Raw genomic sequence first — 12,312 nt, forward strand, 5'->3', positions numbered from 1 at the left:
GTTATGCAGTATAAAGTAGAATTTAACTTATATAGATATAGAGTATAGATCACTGGTGGCCAGCAGAAGCAGCGCGCAGGGCCCACGGGATAGGCAATTTCTCTGCCGCTGCGCTGCTAGCGTATCAACCCTCACGTACGCTGTAAGGCAAAAAAAAGGGCTGCTTTTGCTGGCCACCCCTGGTATAGATCGATTTTTCTTCTATCTTACCCGTAATACTGTAGATAAGATCCGCATTTGGTCCTTCATCCAGATCGCTAGCCACCACAGTGTGAATAACACCGGGCTCACTGTTCTCCGGAACAGACAGGCCATAACACGAACCCGGTCGAAATTCCGGGGAATTGTCGTTGACATCTCCTATGGTTATGTAAACAGTAGCCACATCGAAGTGCTGGCCATTCGAAGCCTCTCCATTGTTGTCCGAGGAGCGTTGCTTTCGCACCGCCGAAGAGGACGAGGTGGCCAGGCGGTTGGCATCTCGCACATAGACGGGCAGGACATAGCTGGCCTGCGACTCCCGGTCAAATTGACCTCGGGTTGTAATGATGCCCCTCTGCCAGTCTACGTGGAACAGATCTTTGGCTACGCCAGCGGGAATTTCGTAGCTCAGATTTGCTGTGAAAGAAGAGAATAAGAAAAAGAAAAGTTATGGTTAAGGAAATATAACAAATACATTAATTTTACAAAACAACTTAAGAGTTATTATTAAAAATCCTTACCATTCTCAGCACCGTGAAGCGACTTTGCCGTGACCTGCAGAACGAAACTTCCGCTGGGAACATTTTCCAAAATTGAGGCCCGATAAACAGCCTGCAGAAATCGCGGGGGATTATTGTGGCTGCCTTGGACGATGAGTTGAAGATTCAGAGAGCTTTTCTTAGACTCCGGTTGTCCATTATCCTTGGCACTGATGACCAGGCTAAAGCGTCCGCTTTTCTCCACATCCTCAGCGGCCGGAGGCAGGGATTTAACCAGCTCAATGATTCCCGTTTGGGGATTGATCCTGAAGCGGCCCTCCCCATTGCCTCCTGTGATTTCGTAGGTGAGGTGACCATTGTCACCCGAATCCTGATCCACGGCCACAATATGGGCCACACTTTCGCCAATTCTGGTGGCATCGCTTATGAAAAGACTGGCAGTTTTCGGGGAAACAAACTGCGGGGCATTATCATTGGCATCCAGCACTCGCAGTCTCACAGTCACCGAAGTCTGAAGTCTTTCGGTCACATTCGAGGATTGATCCAAGGCCTGAACAATCAGTAGATACTCCTGCACAGCTTCGAAATCCAGGGGAGCCTGAAGACTCAGAGATCCTGTCAGGGAATCCAGGCCGAAGAGCGGCATTGCCTGCTCCTGGCTTTCGTTCAGTTGGGGGAAATATCGCAGCAGACGATACTGGAGCTCTCCGTTGGTTCCCGTGTCCGCGTCCGTGGCCGTAAAATTGTGGATTATTGTGCCGAGGGGAGTGGCCTCGCTCACCTGCGGAACGCATAGAAAATGCAATAAAATGTAAGAATTAAAACTACCAATATCACGTTTTATGATCATAGAATTTACTGCAAAATGGAACTTTCTATTTTCTCATTTCCTCAACTTAATTACAGAGTTATGGTGTGTGTAAAAATGTATAAACATTTTATTTGGTGTTAAAAGTAGTGCAGCGCTAGTACTATTTGATATTTATGCATTTTAAGTTCGGTAGTTGGTAAATGCGGGTCTTAGTTAAACCAGGTATTAAATGAAATGAATCGTTATATATTTTCTATAATTACCTGGAGATCAATAGGATCCTGGGGCCATTCAGGTGCATTATCATTGACATCGGCCACTTCGATCTTGACCGTGATGGCGCTGCTCTGTGGATTATTACTGGCGGTGGTATCTAGTGCTCTAATTTCCAGCCGGAATTCTGATTGAACTTCTCTGTCCAACAAACGAGCCACGACCAGGTTGCCCGTGTGGCGATCGATGTCGAAGGCTGCTTCGATCAGATCCTTGGTCAGGGGATTCAGGGTGTAGGTGACCCGCAGATCCTCGAAGGACTCCTCCACACTGTTGCGCACCACATCCGCCGGACGTTCGCTGGGGCTGATGGAACCGACCACATGGCCCACGACGGCATCCTCGCGTACCTGCGCAAATACCAATTATAGATTATTTTCGTGGCTTATTAAGAGGAGCATGGGAATATGGGAATATATGGGAGGGGCGGTCGAAAAGAGGAGGATGCCGACTTCGCGGGTCGCTCTACTTGGACCTGGTTGTGTTGTTCGGCGCGTATCTTAATCTCAACAACAGTGTTGAAAATCCAATCTTAAAGCAATAATTCATACTTCAAGATTACGAAGGCAGCAAACATTTAAAAATTTCATTCCCCCCTCCCAAAAAAAAAGAAACGAAGAGAGGCGAACAGAACAGAGGAACCAGAATCTTTGAGAGGAAGCCCGTCCAGTCTCAGGTCCCAAGTTCCAAGTCCCAAGTCGCCGACCAATGGCATTAAAAAGAAATTATGCATTCCGACCAAGTTGGCGGCCCCGAAAATCACTGCAGAAAAATGTTGTGAGCCATATGAGCAGCGGGTTTTTTTCGGGGGATGGGGGAAGAATCTCCGAAGACAGAAGAAACTCCGCACAAGAATTTAATATGCAAAACCGCAAAAACCGTTCCAAGAGGTCCCTGCGACCAAAAAAAAAAAATGGAAAAATGGAACGAAACAAGAAAGGTTCTCTCTTGCAGTGGGTATCTTTTTTCATAAAATAAAAACATTGCAAATATTGTTTGGGTCGCCAAAATGGAGACACAAAAATGACAGTCACGAGATTTATGCCCCGCCAAGATTACGCAGTTGGCTGCCTCAAAAAGGTCGGAGGTACACTTGCAAAAAATGTATATCCCTTAAAGAAAAATCTGTTTATATAATAAATAAAAATGTTAAAATGAAGTGTCCCGGATGTTTAGAAAATTAGATCATACATACTTTATCTTTTACCTTTAATAAAGTAAGTCTTTTCGAAATGGCAAACTATTAAATATTAACTTGAATAAAAGTTATATTTATTTCAAAATCATAATAGATCATATATACTTAATTGTTACCTTTAATAAAGTAAGGCTTTATAAAACTGCAATCTATTAAATATGAACTTACTAAAAGTTATATTTATTTCACAATCAAATATCTGCTTTTATTTTTGTACATTTTATTGAGGTAATCTCTTCTTTTCCCGAGTGCGCGGTTAACTAACGACTACTGGAGGCTGCGGTTTGTTCATTTCGGTTTTGGCCAAATTATTCACAGAGCCCAGCCACAAAAATGGCGAATGATTTGTTCTGCACTTTTATGGCAGGCTCAGCAAGAAACGGGGAAAAAGGGAATAAAACCCCTGGGGGCGGAAGGAAAAGGGGGCCTTTCGGTGGGGGAATTGCTTAATTACATCGGATTTATTTGTGGCAATCCGTCGCTGAGTAATTGGCATCAGCGGAGGACTTTGACTTTATGGCCGAGTGCATCTCAGTTAGTTCAACGCCAACGCAAAAGAACAAAAGCCGCAACGAGCAGGCGGCGCGGTATCAAAGCGAAGGCAAAAGGCCGTCCGAAATGCAACGAAATGTGTCAATTTTAATTGTGGCCGAAGCGGATTTAAGGGACGCACAAGGTCCCGACCTGGGATCCTCTTGGTTTTGTTCTGGGTAAGACATCCCCCCGCCTCGGTACTCCCATCCTTGACAGACTGCCTTTGCGCTGCGAGAGGCAATTAAATGCATGTCAAAGCGTCGCAGCCATCAGCGGTTGAAGCCGCGTTTCAGTCCGAATCTGAGGAAAACCTGTGGAACCTCGGGAAGCGCTTGGGAGTGGGGAGTATGCAAAACATGTGCGAATCGAACGTGATAAAAATGTTAAAGGGTTCCCAAGCAGCGAAAGGAAGGGCAGAACAGCGTAGCAGCATGCCGAAATCTAAGCAGGCGAGCTCCTCGAGGCACGAGGCTGCTCCTCCTTCAACCTCCTTCTCTGATCTCTCAACTGACGTCTCGAATCGCACTTAATAGGCCTGGCCAAGATCTCCACCTTCTCCAGGAGGAGAAGGATGGGAAGAGGGAGGCGACTTGTCACAGAGCATAGTGACAATTACGCGTGCGCAATGAAAACGCCGACAATGAAGGAGGATAAAGATGCAGTGCACTGCGAGAAACCAGGGTGTGCTATTAAGAAAGCACACTGGAAAAAGCAAGTGAATTAAAGTAGATTGGTTTGTAAGTTGGTCCTTCGAGCCGGATACTCAGCTAAATGACTTTTGACAGAGATGCATTTATGCGAGCAGCAAAGAAGACAGGCGCTTAAAGTGGCGCTATCTAGCGGAAAATGCATTATTAAAAAAATTAAAAACAAAACAACAACAAGGATTTATTAATAGAATAATATGCAATACTTGGTCCTTCGAGCCGGATTGTGGTATTTCAAACTTCCCAGTTTTTAAACCCTTTTTGCCTAGTGCAATTTCGGCTCTCAGGGCTTTAAATGCAAATCGCGACACTTCCCACGTCTCTGGCACTCTGTGACATCTGCTTCCGAGCTCTTTAAAGGGGGCGGCAGTGGGAGTGGGAATGGGAATAGGGGGAGATCCCTAGATCCCAGGAAGGGATTCATACGGTCGTTCCAGAGTCGTGTTCTCGGCCATTGTCACGTGAGGCTAAGGCTGCGGCTACAAATCATCCGCCGCAACAAAGGCGGCAAGCCAAAGGCAAAGGTAAAGCCAAAAGGCACTTGGCTAAAGGCGAGAAAACTGGAAGAGGCGACAAACGCGCTGCTCACGATCGCTGGGGAAAAACGGTCGTGTAAAACTAGAAGCGTCAAATAGACAAAAGTTTTCCAGGAAATACAGCATTTGTGGGCTCGATCTTCGTACCATCGTCGTCGTACCAACCCATCCCATCCCGGAGTGACCCTCGCATAAATCTAGCACTCACCCTGAAGACCAAGCTGGAGCTGGTGAATGTCGGGCGGTTGTCGTTCAGGTCCAAGACCTCGACGCGCAGCATCCGCACCGTTTCCCTGGGCGGACTTCCGCCATCGGAGGCGGCCACTCCCAGCCGATAGATGCTCCGCTCCTCGTGATCCAGGACCACGCGAGTTCGGATCACTCCGCTGCTGGGATCGATGCTGAACAGTCCGTGTCCATCGGAGTCCCGACCCTTGACAATCGAATAGGTGATGGAGGCATTCTGCCCGTTGTCCCGATCGATGGCTCGTATCCGCACCACTTCGGTGCCCGGCGGCTGCTCCTCCCGCACGCTAACCACATCCTCCTGCGGATCGGCAATCTCGGGAGCATTATCGTTGACATCACTGACATGGACGCGCACGGGAACGCGGGCACTTCGCACCGGGGTTCCCTGATCACGGGCCTCCACCACAAGGTCGTACAGCTCGCGCAGCTCCCGATCGAGCGGTTCTCGGGTGGAGATTTCACCTAAAAGGCAGAAAAAAATACAAGTTTATAAATAGAAGTTAAATAAAATACTTTAAAAATTAAATTTAATTATAAATTATCTTCTTGAAATCACCGAACATGCACAACGAACCTATTAGGCCTTTAATAAGTCATAAATAACGAAGAGTACTCTAAAGATTTCACCTAACCACATTTTTTATGGGGTTTTCAAGTAAATAAATATTTCAACACTCACATAACTTTGTAATAAATGTGAAATATACTTAGTTTTATAAATATTTCGGCACCGAACGGAAAATTTACTTCTTATTCGCTAAGTTTTTATGGCTTTTCATAATAATCCTGTTTCTTGCAGTTGCCTTTTCGGAATTTTTCGTTAATAAAGTTAACAATTAGTTCGGAACTGGTTTTAGAGCTTTGTAAGCATGATATTACTATTTTGTTAAACCATTTCGAATCGAGGACTTCTTTTGCCGCATAATAATGGCAGACAGAGGGGAGTGGGTGCATTGTTGCCTCCTAACTGGGTCGCCGATGATTAATGCCCCCGAAAGAAATTCATGTCATGCGAGTGGCAGCAGAGTGGAACCTGTTTTTCAGCCAGGATTAGCTGCACGAGATTTCCATATTTAATTTAAATGAGACGAGACGGAGAGGTGTCCCCTGCAAGAAAAAAGTATCCGAGAGTACCGCTCGCCTCCAGCGGACACGCACATGGATGGCGATGTGGATGTGGATGCGAGGCGAACTTGGACACGGACAGTGGCTGGATGTCAGGCCAATGATATTCCATTGACGGATGAGCTGACAGCGTTAAAACTGTTGTTGCCCGAACACTAATGGTCAGGCATCGGCATCGGGCATCGGGAATCGGGCACCGCGCTTGAGACCCAGTACACCCAGTCGAGATCTCGGGTATCTCGGCGATCGCATTTTATCGCTTGGCAGGAACAGGTTTGCCATGCGCTTGATCTATGGGCCAGTGGCAAAGAAGGAGATGCACTGGGAGAAACATGTCTAGGATTGTTTTTACATTTTGTAAAAAATTAAATTTATAAAATTTATTATACCCTTTAAAGATTTAGGAAATTGAAAATGCAATTTTGTTGTGTTTAAAAATTCCTATCAAAACTTAAATCGGACCATTCATTAAAAAGTTATAAACAAAGATTGAAATGGCCGACAGGTGGAGCCATCAAAAATTTCAACTGCCGCTAGATAAATGTCTAGATATATCTCGCCTGTAGAGAAAAAAACCTTTGCTCTCCAATTTTTAATTTACTTTCTCTATAAACCCGAGTGATATTCCTAGCAAATGTAGCTATGTAGCTAGATTTTCTCTCTCTGTAAGCAATGTAAGCTGGATCTCCTTTAGAGCTTTGAGGAGCAGTAATGAATGACCGTGGGTCATGGCTGGTGGCTTGACAGTTGCCACCGCCACCGGAGCCGCGTTGAGTGAGTTGTTCGCTGTTAGAGCGGCCTTAATTTATGGCCAAAAGGAAGTCGGCGGAAAGAAGACTCACCTGTGACGGGATGCACCTGGAAGCTGGAGTTGGCCGGCAGCAGGCTGTATCGGATGGCAGCATTCTCGCCCAGATCCAGATCGCCGGCAGTGACCACTCCCACAACGGAGCCCCTCCGGAGGTTCTCCTCAATCCTGAATTCGTAGTTCGGTTTCAGGAACTTCGGGTCATTGTCGTTGGCATCGAGAACGCGAACTGTGACTTTTGTTTTGGCATGAGCGGCTGGAGTTCCATTATCGGTGGCCAAAATAGTCAGCTGGTAACGATCCCTGGTCTCGCGATCCAACGGGGCACGCAGATATATCCAACCGGAGTTGGGGAATATGCCAAAATGTTGCGCCACATCCGAGCTGCTAATGGAGTTCGTGACATTGTCCACTCCGGCATCCACAATCCTATAGGTGATCCTGGCATTGTTGCCCGTGTCCAGATCGCTGGCATTAACCTGAATAATCTGGGAATAGAGAAGCAGAGACAAAAGTTAGAGCACGGAATACTAAAGTGGGGAATGCATCAATCATTTGGGACCAAGAGAGCGGCCTGTGTATCTGGCAAACCTCTAAGGAGAACTCGTTTCCGATGCCAAAGATATGAAGTGATTTTATGATCAAAACTAGTTCAGGCCGAAGAACTGGAAGAGCTGAAGGGAGCTCACGAGAGTAGAGGCTCTTGGGAGCCAAGGAGGCAGAAGGCAAAGAGCTCAGAAATCTCAGCTTCGGTAGGAGCTCCTCCTGGGTGTTGAGATATTTTCAACGCGATATGACGGCCGCCTGACAAAAGCGTGACTTTTAGTGGCTGTTAATCAAATTTATGTGGCCCATTTAGTTTGCATTACACAGATTTATTTTTCAATAAAACACCCTCAGCAGCAGCCATCGTAATGGAAAGCCATCTTAGGCAATACTTAAGATTATTTAATGCAAGTTTCCAGTTAATCGACATTTTTGGTTGGGGAATAAACTCAAAAAGAGCAGAGAAAAAAATTAAACTGAATCGCTGAGACCGCGAATTCTTCAGAGTAAGAGAAACCAATTTTTACCACATTTTTGATGCGATTTTTTTTAAAAATACGGTTGCCAAATGTTATATTCGAAAATATTAAGAAATTGTATTTTTTTATTTATTTATTTTTTTTTTTTTTGATTTTATGAAAATTACCTGTGCATTAATAGAGCGTGATTCGGATACATTCACCGAATATTCATCCCTTTCGAAAACTGGCGGATTATCGTTGACATCCTGGACATCCACCAGGATGGTTAGATTCGTTGAGAGGCTCGGAACTCCTCCATCGGAGGCGGTCACAATGAGGGAGTGACGCTGCGAGGTCTCGTAGTCCAAGTGCTGAGATAAGACCAGATGGCCAGATCTGGCATCGATGGCAAAAAGCCGCTTGCCCGAATCCCTGACCAGGCTGTAGCTGACTTGACCACTGCTTCCCGAATCCTTGTCGTGGGCATGGGCAGCATAGAGAGGAGCTCCCAACTCGGCATTTTCCGGCACGGAAATCCTGACCATACTGGCCTCGAACTCCGGAGCATTATCGTTGACGTCCTCTACTTCGATGTTGACCTGGGTGTGTCCGTAGACCGGAGGTTCACCCAGGGTGGCTTGAATGTTCAGTAGCACCTGGGATTTGGCCTCGTGATCAAGGGGCCTAGCTATGCGTATATTTCCAGAACTGGCTTCTATGCTGAAATAGCCATCGGGATCGCCAGAGTATATGGAATACCTCACAGGACTGCGATGGGCTGTAATGAAAACAAAAAGTATTGATTAAAAAATGTTCTTTTCCAAATAAATCCTATAATAAGCGCCTTGTTGTACCGAATTTAAAGGAGCACATTAAGGTTAACGTTCCCCTTTTCGCGAATGATGAAAGATCACTGCAATTATTTCGGCAAATAAAGTTGAAGGAACTCCGAAAAACGAAATTAGGAGCCGCCGCTGCTCATTAAAAGCCATTCAAAGGCCTCGACAATGAGTTGCAGGAACAATAGAATCTCGACCTGGAGAGGGAGAAGGAGCTCTCGTCACCGATTGACACATGAGGCAGGTAGGAGTGGATGGTGGATGGTGGATGGAGGATGGAGGATGGGGCATCTCACATACAAAGAATGGGGCATGAAAGGAAGTGCACAGCGAAAGCAGCAAATTAAACCGCAAAATCATTTTGCATAGCCAGAGCGACGATCGTGGATCGTCTGGGATTTTATTTCGACTTGGACTGGGGCCTCATGAGTCTTGGAGTCTGGAACTGGAACTGGAAAACGGGCCCTTGTATCGTGCTCAACTCGATGACGAGGACGTCGTTGATGGGTGCAGATTTCTGCCGAAATTTGTGTTTGAAGTGTTTTGCTTTGGCTTTGTTGCATTGGCTGAAAAGACCCGAAAAGCCTTTGGCTTGGAATGTCTGAATATGCCTTTGGATTTTGTGCCCTATATTTTTGGTAAAGGTATTTACCATATAAAAATTTAAATTACTACTGATATGTAGGGGACCGTGAATAGAATAACCAAATCATGTAAAATGTATTTTAATATATATATTTTTTTTTAAATTTGGTTTTAAATCATTTATATTTTTTTCCCTGTCTTCGTGTCCTCGTATTTTGATTTCCAGACCACTGAACTAATGAATGCGCTACCCAAAAATAATATAATCTTAAGGATTGAGATATTACTTACCAGTATCTCCACTCGTAGCTATCACCGAACCCACGACCGTGCCCCTCGGAATGTCCTCCTTCACATAGTAATTGTATCTGGCCTTCTCGAAGATCGGAGGTCGCTGCATGGCATCGATGATGCTCAAAAAGACCACGGCATCGGCACCGCTCCTTAGATTACCGCCATCGGTGGCGGATATGTTGAGCATGTGCATGGGTTGAGTTCGAACGGAGAGCATGTCCGGTCGGGCCACGAAAATCTCTCCGGAGGAGCGATCAATCCGAAAGATTCCCGCCTCGTTGCCGCCGACAATTCTGTAGGATACCTGGCCAAAGTTACCCGAATCCGGATCCGTGGCCACCACGGCAACAATTGGTGTACTCGCCCCTTGCGCCGGGGCATTCGAGTATTCCCTCAGCGATACGTTGTACTCCCTGGGATAGAAAACCGGACGATTGTCATTTACGTCCGTCAATTGCATTTTGATCATGGCCGTGGTGCTGAGACCCCCGCGATCGGTGGCCAGTACGGGAAATTCGTAGCTACTCCTCCGCTCGAAGTCAAGTTCACCGGCTATGCAAATCTCCCCGGAAGCAGATCGCACTTCGAATTCAGTGAGGTGCTTGAATCCCTCGCCCAGGGTGTAGTTCACCATGGCATTTACTCCACAATCCGGATCACTGGCAGAAACCTAAAATACATAGAGAAAATAAAATCAATTAATATTGGGAGTTATAAAAAGATTAATAATTGATTTGTTTGGTTTGTAGAAAATAATACCGCGAATTCTTCAGCCAAATTACATTAATTCGAATTGATAATGGTTGAGTTCTATATAAAATACTTGAATAAATTAGCAAAGCCCAACTCAGTTATGAATTGTATATTCCAACAGGTACAAATGAAGTTGTCAAAATTTTAATTTGATTTACAGGCAGCTGCTGCCGTTGGCTTTTTTGGGCTCCCGTTCCGGGGCTTATCTCCCTGCGCTGTTCAGAGCTTAATTTGGCAATTTGTTATGCTCGGGATCGGGAATTCGGGTTGGGGACTCTCCGCCCCCGAAAGCCCTCATATCAGGCGAGTGTCAACTTAAATTTGAGCCAAAGACCCGAGGTGAATCACGGTGGCAGAAAGGTTACAGATTTCTGGAAAATGGGAGCAATGACCCCCGCTTAATGGCAGCCAATTAGTTGGCATTTTGCGTAATCGACATTTGCATTCTGTTGCCTGTCTGTTTTGGACCAAAGAAAGGGAAGGAGCTAAGGAATGGAAATGGGCATGGGAGCTGGAATGACGGGGAAATGTCTTATAAATAGCCAACCAGCGGGGGCAGGTATCGATCGCATTTGACGCCAACGAACAGCCAAGAAACCAGCAATTAAAACTGTCATTATTTCACTTTAAATAGAAGGCGGAGGAGGCTGGAGTCCAGAGAAGTTTTCCCCTGATCGAAGACAAGTTGCAAAACAAACGAATAAAGTAACTGTGAGGACAGGGCACACTGGGATATCAAAAAGCAATTTGAAGAAATTAAGATTGAGAATTTTGGGATCAAAAGAATTTTTTTTGAATTCCTGGGTTCATTTTAAGATATTCTGTGTTTTAAATGAAATCAAGAAAGTAAAACCATAATTACAGAAATATAAAATAGAGGCACTGTGAAATTTAACGCTCAAAATTAAATAATAATAATACCGCGAATTCTTCAGCAATTTCATGAATTCTTTTTTACAATCAATTTTTCTTTGTGCATCTGAAGCCCTTCCCCAGGCCGTCAGTTTAGAGTCCAGACTGATATGCATTTAAAGCGAAACGTGTCCGGGAACCCAGCACCCAGTTGCTGGGCTCCTCTTGTTGAATTTCAGCGCTAATTACACTTTTTGTAAGTCTGGTTACTGGGTACTGGGACTGGAACCTGGTGGAGATCTGCTTAGATTGTTGCTGCGACTAAAGACTTTCATTAAGCTTAGTTGGGCAGCAGTTTAAACCCGTTTAACCCGGCCGGTGAAATTGTCGCCATCGCCAGCCAAATGGACGGGGGCAGTCGCAGTTCTGCGATGGGATACGGGATATGGGATGGAACGTCGTCAGTCCAGAGATTGGCAATTTTATCTGTCAACAGCATGGAAGTTTTGTGTGCAACTGTTTTCGAGGATCTGAAAGAGGAGGCGGCAAGGGTCCAGTGCTAAATAAATGCACGCCCACACGAATCGAAGAGGATTCAGGGATCGTGGGCTTGGGATAAAACATTCAGAGGATCTGCACTTGGAAAAAAATATACATTTGTCTTTGTATTAAACGGTTTAATCTGGGATTCATTTTTTTTTTGGCGCCCCCGGGTGGACTATAATTGTTTTTTTTTATGTTGTGGTAAACTTTAGAAAATCGATTTCTTATAATTTCCATTTTTAACTGCCACCTCTTACGCTGTTTTTATTTTTAGTGTGATCTTAGCCCTGATAAGCTGAAGAGCGAACAGAAGACAGCTACCTTTGGGTTTGTGGTTGTGTCAACAGCAAAAAGAGGCAGCAGTGAAAGGCAAATCAAATCGAAGGCAGTGAAGCCCCAAAGCCAAAGCCAAGTGACATCTTTCAGGCAGCCAAAAATATAAAAATATGCACAAAAATAAATATAAAAATGCAGACAATTCAAGTTCGTTTGTGCCC

The 12,312-nt window shown here is 45.2% G+C and overlaps 2 protein-coding genes across 4 annotated transcripts in view; one reads left to right on the forward strand and one right to left on the reverse strand.

The window, feature by feature from the left end:
- The window catches only part of GABA-B-R3 (gamma-aminobutyric acid type B receptor subunit 3), a 204,965-nt gene that overhangs the window by 63,074 nt on the left and 129,579 nt on the right, over nt 1-12,312 (forward strand). The gene's annotated exons all lie outside the window — the stretch shown is intronic.
- ds (dachsous cadherin-related 1) overlaps nt 1-12,312 on the reverse strand; it is an 83,643-nt gene that overhangs the window by 9,229 nt on the left and 62,102 nt on the right. The window contains exons 3-9 of the mRNA XM_017156025.3: nt 9,665-10,337; nt 8,135-8,727; nt 6,977-7,430; nt 4,969-5,471; nt 1,776-2,135; nt 723-1,482; nt 211-618 (exon numbers count right to left, since the gene is read on the reverse strand). Coding sequence (XP_017011514.2) covers nt 211-618; nt 723-1,482; nt 1,776-2,135; nt 4,969-5,471; nt 6,977-7,430; nt 8,135-8,727; nt 9,665-10,337 — 3,751 coding nt within the window. The remainder of the gene's footprint in view (nt 1-210; nt 619-722; nt 1,483-1,775; nt 2,136-4,968; nt 5,472-6,976; nt 7,431-8,134; nt 8,728-9,664; nt 10,338-12,312) is intronic.

This window comes from Drosophila takahashii, chromosome 2L (assembly GCF_030179915.1).
Source record: "Drosophila takahashii strain IR98-3 E-12201 chromosome 2L, DtakHiC1v2, whole genome shotgun sequence".
NCBI classification, from domain to species: domain Eukaryota; kingdom Metazoa; phylum Arthropoda; class Insecta; order Diptera; family Drosophilidae; genus Drosophila; species Drosophila takahashii.